At 37.4% G+C, this 11,126-nt stretch overlaps 1 protein-coding gene across 1 annotated transcript in view; it reads right to left on the reverse strand.

Annotated features, from left to right (window-relative positions):
- The window catches only part of LOC119412753 (receptor-type tyrosine-protein phosphatase gamma), a 172,630-nt gene that overhangs the window by 41,418 nt on the left and 120,086 nt on the right, over nucleotides 1–11,126 (reverse strand). The window contains exon 4 of the mRNA XM_037679790.1: nucleotides 4,308–4,498. Coding sequence (XP_037535718.1) covers nucleotides 4,308–4,498 — 191 coding nt within the window. The remainder of the gene's footprint in view (nucleotides 1–4,307; nucleotides 4,499–11,126) is intronic.

Consider the following 11,126-nt stretch of genomic DNA (forward strand, 5'->3'; position numbering starts at 1 on the left):
TTTGAGTTTCATTAAAATATACCAAACAGATCATGAGATATTTTGCTAACAAACAAAAACAAACAAGGCGGAATCCTACAGTGAAAACAAAGATTTTAGGTAAAAATCTTGCAAGATGCGTAGAGCTCAGAATATTTGTTGGGAATTACTATTAGCTACCAGTAAGTTAAGTTTTAGCTCAATATCTGTATTAGCTGAGTTATAGCTCTTTTTGTGTTTGCTAAGGTTACTGAGCAGAGCGGCCATCTGGATTGGGACTGACTTCAAACATTAAGTTGAAAATGTCATAGAAAGAATATTTTTGAAGAGTTTTATTTCAGTTTGTCCACTGGTTTGTAAAAAAAGATTGCAAACAAATGAACACACACACGCCTACACAGGACAAAACATGATCTCTCTGCACAAGCCTTTGGTGCGGTGGTGGGGGTGGGGGTAATAACAAACAACAATGCAACTCAAATGTCTGAATGTTTAACCTAACATATTTAGATGCAGTTTAAATATATAAAAAAGTGATTCTTTCAGTTGTTTTCATCCGTCGCTGCTAGTTCCACAAATCCACTTTTTGCTTGGCACTAAAATAATTTTTTTATGGAGGCATGACATCATGTGTAAAATCTGACAGGATTACTGTAATATAAATCAGCGCATTTTACAAACCTTTCTAGCTTGCATGAATGATTAATATTGTGTACGCACTGTGGCTCTTTCTGTTGCTTTCACAGACATGCTTGAACGAAGCGTTAAAAACATTTACAACATAAACAGCAATAACGAGGTGATGGCTTTGACAAACTGATAAACCTACAATATGAAGGGTACATATTTCAAAATGGCACTTTCCTTTTCTGCTTTGCCTACAGTTAATTGTTGGCAATGATCAGGAATACCGTTCGGTCCAACATTTTCCTAATATTTCTAATGTCCTACTTAGGAGACAAGCATGGACCAAAGAGTGTTGGGATGTGGGGACCAATCCTCCCTTGAACGACATTAATTCAGGTCAGTCAGAGGAGAAAAATTGTGTGTAACTGAATGCTGAATGTGGATAATATACACACCTTAGAGGCCTTTAATAGGCCTTCGGGGAGCGCAGCACGAACTCTCCTCATTGATTAGAAATGGTAAATCTGAGCCAATGTGTGTGTGCCCGTTTAAAAACCTCCTCACACTGTAAACTGCTATTCAGCGCATTGTGTATGGTGGTGCTAATTGCAGTAAGCAATAGGGCTGTCAGGACCCAGCGGAGGCATTTAGGTCCTCACACACACATGGTTCATCACTGTCTGAGAGTAGACCTACATTACGAAACACCTGTGTCCCCATTCCAGCCTCCTGCTGCCAGCTATCTGACCCGTACCTATATACGATTAAGCTAAATCTTCACATGCATTGATCACCTGCCATTAAAGGTAAAGGTATTGTTGAGAGAAATCAGTGCAACGTAGAAAGAGACTGAAGTTTTCGGTGCAGCTGCTCACAGCTTATAAATCTCAGAGGGGCTTTTACACTTAAAAGAAATTAGGGCCAATCTTTCCTATTAGGAGCCTATGTGTATGTTCAGATCTTCAGGGGACAATTTGTGGTATCTACTGAAGTATACAATTCAATACAAAACCAAAGTAGAAACTGGGAACCGGTTGAGGAGATTATGCATTATGTGTTCCTACGGTAATTTTATAAGCCTGTACATAAAAACACGTCCCATCAGTGCTCTAAGCAACTACTTACAGAGTTGTTATAAAGACATTTCCTCAAGACCAACTACACTAAGAGGGCTGCATTGCAGGTATGAAGATGCACATTTATGCACATGGGTGTTTTAACATATCACAGTGTACTGCTGTGTGAACTGGAAGGCTAATGCCAGCATGCTACATGTAGCCGGTCACGTCATGTCATGCTCGCTGTCTTATTAGGAAGTTACCGTGCTGACATTTGCTAATTAGAACAAAGTTAGTACAGCTGATTGAAATGTCAGTAATGAACCAAGGAACTGAACAAAACTGAGCTTTCACCCAAAAATGGTATATATCAGAGATATCAAAGATATTCTAGTTCTTTCAAAGGAAAACACAAATGTGTGGAACAAATTTCACAAAATTACAATAAAGAGACTGTTCAGATCTAATAAAGTTGTCATGTTCTGTAAAGCAGTTATAAGTAGTTAGTACCCTACCTGTCATAGACAAAATTCTTAGCAAACAATTAATAGAAATAGGAGCAATTGTAGTACCACTTTATAATAAGGCTCCCCTTTTAGATGGCTAATAGTTTATTATTAATTCCTCTATAAATGCTTTAAAAATCATTAATACTTGTTTATTATTCATTAATTAAGGGTGACAGAGAGATAAAACTGACCAGTTTGTTGCCAAATAGTGAGCCAAACCTGTTCACCTATATATTTCATTTTGAGTTGTTATATTAAACCTTTCAGACTAAGTTACTACTTTGTGAGCACAATAAGCATTTGTAAACCTATTTTTTTAGCATATAATATTAGTTGTAGATACTTATAATGCAGTGATAAAGTACAATATTATATGCTAAAGGAATAGATTTACAAATGATTATTGTTCTTACAAGGTAGTAACTTAGTCTGAAATGTTTAATGTAACAACTCTAGATGAAATATATAGGTGAACAGATTTGGTTCACTATTTGACAAGAAACATATAAGCGTTGTCTCTCTGTCATCCTTAATTAATGAATAATAAACAATTATTAATGATTTATAAAGTATTTATAGAATAATTAATAAATCTATAAACTATTTAGTAGGCATCTATAAGGGGAGCCTTATTGTAAAGTGGTACTGTACTTTCTCACACAGGAGTCAGAACAGTGGTTAGTCAGACTGAGATTTTTTTTTTCTCCAACCTAAATACATCCATGTACCACACAAAATTATGTGTACTGAGGCTGCTTCTATCAGTCCACCTGATCAGCTCAGACTGAAGTGACTGATGACCACACGATTCAGAGGTCTGCGGTATATAAATCAACAATACATGGTGAAATCTAGATGATGACCAGGAATTTACTTTATTAGAGCCGCCTGGAAAAGCCCAAACGACATCTATGCTGTTGAAAAAGGGACGCCCAGCTAAGCTGATTACATTTCAGGGCCATGGTGAAAAGTCATGGTGTGAAATCACTGCATGTTTCACTCACGCAGTTCTTTTAGCTTAAATGGCTTTTAAAGAGACCAGAGACAGCATGGGTTTATTTTTTGTTTTATTTTAAAGAGACGAGCAGTGCTCCCCCTCCCCTGTGTGTTGCCCCAAGCTGTCATTCAGCTGTGTACAGTAGCTGAGGGGAGAATTCCCCTAAACCTTTTGGTTGGTTGTACATTCCATCTGATGGAAAACCCAGTCAGTTACTGCTTGTCTATCAGAAGAGCAACACACATCCCTCTTTTCAAGGTAACACTGTTTATTTTATTTTTTAAGTTTAGAAAAGTTACCAAATGTTATCATGTCAGCAAGTGAACCTCAGTATACATTGCCTAATGCAGGGTCACTAAGGAGGCTAACATCCCAGAGAATTATTTACTAACATCAGCGTGTCTGCTGATCTCTTGCCTTTAAGCTGCTGTATTCATAACCATCTGCTCACAACAGACCCATGTTCAGGCTGCTGTTTAATATACCACATTATTTTACATTATTATAGTTTAGCGTATATCTTAAATCCTTGTATGCTGTTTCTTTTTATACTTTATACTTTGTTATTTTTGGGTGTAACTGGGACCTTGGGTACACAAGTTAGTGCCACCTCATGTACCACATGTTATGTGAATGACAATAAAGAACCTTGAAGCTCTCCAGTCTATGTTACAAAAAGGAAAACCTCAAAGAAGAAGTATGGTAATATAGTTACAAACACTTTGGAAATATAAATAAACTATAAATAATTATCAATAATGCAGCCTGTTGATGCTGATGTTTTAACGGACACTATTCTTTAATTAATGATTTATTATGCTCAAGGTTATCATAGAGTCAAAATGTTATACCAGCCCATGCCTACAACAAAAAAAAAAAACTTAACAGTTTGTCTCATGGAAAGTGTGGAAATTTAAAACTGAGAAACATAGCATTTACTTGCAATAGAATGAAAATTTTAAGTTCAGGACTTCCATCTACTACAGGTAAGATACTAAGCACTGATGCCTACTTCATAGAACCCCACCTCAGAAAATTCATACTATCCCTTTAAGCAGTTTGGCCCAACAGACCAGTGGTGCAGTGTATTCTCAGATGTATTTAGATAAGCCTTGACCTTTAGTTCTGATACTTTACCTCAAAGAAGACAGCCATGGCAGAGATGATGCGTCTTTCCTTGATGGCAGCACTGAGGCTGTCAAAGTCATCGGAGTTGTAAAGGTAGATCTGCATCTGGGATGGGAAACAGAGCATAAAAACAGCTTGAGGAGTGGACAAGGAGAACCGAACAGTCCTGTCATCAATCACTCGGACGCACTGCTGAGAAGCTGATGAAAAGCCGTTTTGAGGGGCAGGAAAAAAAGGTGTATTTATCACTCCTATAAATCTCTCATAATCTGTGTCAGTCTTTCTTGTGTGCTGCCACTCCTGGAGGGTGCCTAAGAAATACAGCACCCTGTTCCTTAGAGCGACCGTCCTCACAGACGAGACTGTAAGAAGGAGAGGGGGGAAAACGAGAGGCGCGTTCTCATATTCTCCCCCGTAGAAAGATCTAACAGAATGGTACGCTTCTAATCATGGTTTCCAATTACCTTAAATCACCCACAACACTGCTTCTGATTTCACAACAAAGCTTAGGATGTTTGGATATAATTTAAAACACATCATACACAGAATATATCATATACCTGTCATGGATCTGGCTTAGAAGAAAAAAAAATTCAAAGCAGAAATACTTTGGTAGCACTGATCAGAATCAGCAAATGATTCTAAAAGTAGCAGAGCTGTCTATCATCTTGCAGTCAGGCCTCTGTAAATTGAAAAAAATAATAATTTAATGTCACTGAACTAAGTTAACAGGCAATAGAAAAAGTCACTGATTTAATTAAAGAGTCTTCCTTTTTTTCATTTTCAAAAGACAAATCACAAAGAACCAAAAGCCACAACAGGCTGCGCTGACAACAGATACTGAATAAATAGGTAAATAAGCATGTAATCAAGGATAAGTCCATTTGTGCAAACCACAGGGCCTAAACCAGGTTCAGAATGACTCAGTCCAAATAATTTAAGTTAATCAGCTTCTCTCAGAGTTCCTTATACTGCAGCCTTTAATGGAACTAATTTGTTGTCTGAGAACTCAGCAAGAAAGAGGCCTGGCCATTCATCACCCTTCAGATGTTATTAACTACATTACCCCCATTAAGCTGCCCCCCACCCCCACCCCCTAGGTTTCATTTACTCACCAAGATTAGCTCATGTGACCTGTTCTTGTTAACAGCACATATTGGAAAACGGGATTTTCAATTAAACCCTTTCCATAGAAGTCAATAAAGCAACCTGAATCACTTGATTACACATTTTCTTAATGTGTGTGTGCAGAGATATGACAAAGTCTCTTTGTGTGTGTGTTGGGGGGGGGGATAAACACATACGGATAAAGTTGTTGATTTAAAAAAGAACAGGCAGGTGGTCTGAGAAACCTTTAAGCTGCCTGCAAAGCAGAGGGAATTGCTGTCCACATCTTCAGAATTACTCTTTAATCTAAGTTTATTTTATACTAGTCTTTTTTTTTTTCCCTCTCTTCATTTTTAGCACAAAGTGAGAGTGAAAACAAAAGCCTAAATCCACTCTTCATTCCCGTGTTTCATTTAAACAAGAAAGATGAAAAACAAAGTCAGGTTTGGCATGATTTCCCAAGACGGCTAAATGTTGATCCAAGACTAGAAAAAAAACACACGTAATAAGTTTTTGCGAGCAGAGATGTTGGATCATATCACAGAAAAACAAATTTATCTCTCCTGTTTTTAAAAACATGTGCTAGCGCTGGTTAGTGCTGTACTAAAATATACAGTTATTGTGGTTTTCTTACTTGTTTTCTCTGTTTTACTTCATCAATATGTGCGTTTGTGAATATGCTGTAAATTTTGCATCTACATTTTTTCTTTGTGTGATTTTCTTATAGCGCAGTGCACTCGGCTCCTAGGCTCTACGCAGGTCAAGAGATCAATTTTGACTCATCCAACGCTCGTCTTGTGTTTCCTACTCAACTTTTAGTTATACAACAGCTTTAAGCGCCATCAGTCTTACTGCGTGCTCACAGTCGTGCTTATTCATACGGCCTCGGTGCTGCTTGTGCAAACGTAAAAAAAAAGTGTGATTTGTAATCCATGTATAATTAATCTAACTTTGGTGACACCCTAATGCGTTATAAGAAAAGATCTCCCTAAGGTACCAGGAGGCAGAGAAAAAAATCCACAGTTTCATTTTTCATCACGGCGTTTGAGTGAACAGGTGGTCCATCTATCGATTTCCACACTTCACTCCTATGGAAAAGGCCATGGTTAGATTAATGTCAAGCTCAGGGGCCACAGACCAAACAGTCCACCGGGTTCTTTTCTTCTTCTTTTTTTTTAGGGGATGTTAAACACAACCGTACAACAAAGCTCGATAATACAGCTCACGGAAACTAAATTTGTCTTTGCTCCCTGTTCATATGCCCCTAAATGTGTGCGCTTTCAAAAGCTTTTGGTCAGGTAGGTCCGCCTTTTATTCCCCCTACGGCAAAAGTAAATACTTTCTATGACTCAAAGCTGAATGTGACTCGTTCATACAGAGAAAATTAAACGGAAACCTGGAGAAAAAAAAAACTGTTTCAGTTTAATAGAAGCAAAAAATAAAATAGTCTGGGAGCTCAACCTCCTTGGTCATGCTGTTCAAGTCTTGAACGAACCCCACACTCGACAAAACAAAAGCTAACTTGTGCTGTGAAAGGTCACCCTGCACGCACAGCACAAACATTTATACAGACTTTTACAATGTTGCTGCACGCATCGTGTCAGATTGAATATAATCTCAAATACATCAAATTGTTCCAAGTCGTAAATATGAAAAATGAAAACGGCAAATTTTACAAGATGGAGCAGTCAAATGACTAAAGGTTAGATCTTACAGAACCATGTACCCCCCCTTAAGACATTCATCATCTGATTTCACTTCTACCTTCTGGTTTACAGCGTGGAATAATACATCATGCTTGATAAATGCAGTCTGACTTATTGAAAGAATTATTTTTGAAAAGCACGCCGCCCACTCCGTGTTGTTTCTCTGCTGAACCACAAATATATACATGGTGTCGTCTTATCGTTCTCCTTGAACGTAAAGTCAGGGTTGACTGGACTTTTGTTTTAGGGTGAAAGAAAAAAGATTCTTCCTTAAAGGAGAAGGTGAGTGAAGCTGCCAGGAGAGTTTTATTGAGGCTCGATCACAGTGCGTGTCACATGAGCCCCATCCAAGCTGCATGTTCCTCATGTTCACTAAATAAATCACCCTAGAGCAGTGGTTCTCAAACTAGGGTCACCGGACCCCCGGGGGGGTCCGTGAGCCCATGCTTGTGGGGTCCGCAAAATAAAAAAAATATATATATGTTTTTTTTTTAACAAGCACGTAGCTGTTAAACAACCTGTTAAAATACACCAAAATGCAGGAAATAACATCTACTTTATCCAAAATTTTATGGGGGAGGACCCTCAGAACCCCCCCCCCCACCACCACCACCACCACCACTACCACCACCACCTGCCTGCTATTTGTGTTCCAGCATTGATCAGTTTACATATTAATCCCTGTTATTACTTAGTGTGACTACGGCTGTTCAGTTTGATATAAAGTTTTCTGTAATAATTTGAAGAAGTGGCAACACATTTATTATGTTCATTATATGAATGGGTAAAGTTTTAAAGTGGATTTTGATACTGCTGATTTTCTCAAAACTGTCATTTTTGGAAGTTGAAAAAAAAAAGTTAATTAATTGCGGGGGGGGGGGGGGGGGGGGGGTCCCTGAAACTTTCTCCGCTCTAAGGGGTCCCTGATTCCAAAAAGTTCAAGAACCCCTGCTCTAGAAGAAGAGGGCAACTCAAGATTTTACTCACTGACCACATACAAAGTAAAATGTAAATTAAACATTCTTTTATTTATTAATTATTAAAACCACATTTTTAATTGAAGACAACACAAAAACAACGCACATACAAAAAAAAAACAAAGAAAAGAAAAGTTGTGGGCCGGCCTGTTTACCACCATGTTGCATCAGTTCTTTTGACAGAACTTTGTAAGATTTTGGGGACTGACTGATGTAGTTTTAAAAACAAAGTGGTTTTTTTTTTAACAGTTGCTTTAGATTGCAGCTCAACGGTTCACACCCTGCTTTGCTGTAGCCGCGGTTGAAAAGAAAATGCACTTCTTTTTGTTTTCCAAAGGGCGGTAGGCCTGGATGACAGACAGTCGGGAATCCTGACTTTTTCATTACAGAACCACACTGAGCAGTCTTCTTAAAAAAGATAGAACTTTTATGGGCATTATCTGAACAAATGTATGAAATATACTTAAAAAATATTCCTGCTTCAATTTACTGATGCCTTCACTGACATGATGGAAAAATCATAATGAAGGCTGGCGTTTGAACTGTGTGCTACTAACGAGCCAGCTGATCCCTCTCCTCTCACATTCTGTCAAAAAAAAAAAAACGTTTAATTTTATTTTATTCATCAACAGGACACTTTCCAACTTGACTCGAGTTCTTCTAAACTTTTGAAACTCCAGACCACTTTGGGACGCTTTTTATTTTCACATTAAAAATAGTTGCAAATGACTTTTTCCCCCCATTTTAATTTCAAACAATACACACATTCCCCACTAGTCTTGGATTATATCACTGGCATTTGATTTAATGTGTTGCTTTTATGTTAATTTCAATGATCTGTAATGGTTCCTTTTTTTATTTGTTTTTAATTTTACACAGCGTCCAAGATTTTTTGGAATAAAGTTGGAGCCTTGTGCATGTAAATGAGAGACATTCATTATTGTCTAAAAAAATAATAATTAAAAAAACATTCAGCTGTGTTCATTTTAGGCTGCCAGCACCATTGCTGATAAATTTGCATTCCCTGAATCAGCACACAGATTTGCTGCCGTTGAGAATGATTAGGCTTCTTCCTCTTTCTGCACAATTTAAAAATGGAACAAATTAGGGAAAAATACATCTTTTTTTATGTATTTTGTAGCATACCTTAGAGTAAAGACAGAATTAATTAGAATAATTAATGATTTAAATATGTTTTATATTATAAGGAAATCCCATTAGTATTTATTATTTCAGTCTAAATAAACTACAGATAATAACTTGTATAAAATGCAACACCAGAACACAACACGGAAGTCACGTCAGCACTGACAAAGCTTGTAACAGAAGAACATTAGCTCACATAAACAACAGCCTACATACATACTTATTGTTTAAAAACAAAGCTCGGGGTTTAGGGTCCTGATTTTTGGCAAACCAATTACAGCGTGATATCTGTACGTTGTCTCACCAGCTGAGTGTATGTTATGGTACATTCTGTGGTGCAGTGTTTCCAGTAATGATGTGCTTCAAGGGTTATTGAGACTACTGATCTGAAAAGAAGCGCACCCTGCAGAAAGATGAGATGAGCTGAGATAAATGGGTCACTCCACACCCTAAATCAGTGTATGCTAATGGTTAAAAAGGGGAGTTTTTGCATGGTTTTATTGTGGTGTAAATATTTTAATAAGATATGTATATTTACATGCCTCATTTGAGCATGTTTGGTTAAGGGGTGGAGTTATACATCTATCTCTAAAGCTGGCAAAAGCTGCATGTTTGAGCCATTTACAGTTTTTCTTTCAGTTTCTGCTTGCAGACTAGTTTTTATGCACTCAATTGCAGCATGTGGTGTCCAGGTGTTACAGCTTACTCAGGATGTTTAGACACATTTCCTATACAGCTATAAAAAGACACGGAGCAGACATCGCCATCAAGCAAAATTTAGTTGTTTTTGTCTCACCGACTATGTAAAAAAAAAAAAAAAAAAAAACTGTGTTTATTTTATTTATTTTTTTGCTCCTTTCAAAATGAGTGGTGCTATTTAAGTCATTACACCTACCCCTTTACAGGTATGTTGTGCTCTTTTTGTTTGTGTAAAATGAAAGATTAGCGTTGGAATCTGTGCTCTTTCACTGCAAATAGCTTGACGTTCAGACAAAGACATGCCATGCCACAAATCTTCGTCTCACATCTATGAATCATAGAACTGCAGGGCATCATTTTTTGCGTTTTCTATACACAACAGCTTTATGACTGTATATAATCTGGTGCCCTTTAACTCCATGCTGAACACAAAATGATGTGGTAAAAATAAATCTAATTACCCAGCCATTGAGCATCAAAAGCTGTGCCGGTAGAAGGGGCTCCAAACACGAGGGCCAAAAGACTAAGAGGAGAGCGACTCGAGCTTCGTGTTTGGATTTACCACAGTTTAGCTGCAGTTTCCTGTTGTTACACATTGTTAAATTTAAACTAATTGCTAAAAGTCCTACATTAAGGAGGGTACAAAAATTAAAAAATTAAAAACTTTAACCCTACAGAATATCAAACGCAGGGTATACTTGTTAATTCAATTGTGATAATGAATAGAAGTGCAGCAAATGATAAAAAATGAAAGGCAGTCATAACTTATTCTCTACATGACATTCAAAGAGTGAGATTTGTACTTTAATTCATTACTCAGAATAAATCATAACTGAGGGTTCCACATTTTATATTCTCTTCATCTCTTATTAGAGTATTTGATGATTTTTTTTTTTTTTTTTGGTTGCTTTGCCTTTATTACTCACGATCTGTTCTCTTTTTCAACCAGCTGCATACTGCAGTTCCAATGAATATTTGCAGGACTATCTCTTTCTGTAAATCAGGGGTCCCCAAACTTTTTCCTGTGAGGGCCACATAACTTTTCCCTTATCTGGTGGAGGGCCGGAGTCAGTTTGTAACAGAAAAAGTGTGACGATTGCAGGAGTGCCTAAACGTAAAAATTTATTGTTTTCCAGAAAGCACAATCAAATAACCCTCTCTGGGTTCTTCACAGAACAAAATTCAGGAAGTAA

The sequence above is a fragment of the Nematolebias whitei genome, chromosome 7 (genome assembly GCF_014905685.2).
Source record: "Nematolebias whitei isolate Nwh7 chromosome 7, NemWhi1, whole genome shotgun sequence".
Taxonomy (NCBI): Eukaryota; Metazoa; Chordata; class Actinopteri; order Cyprinodontiformes; family Rivulidae; genus Nematolebias; species Nematolebias whitei.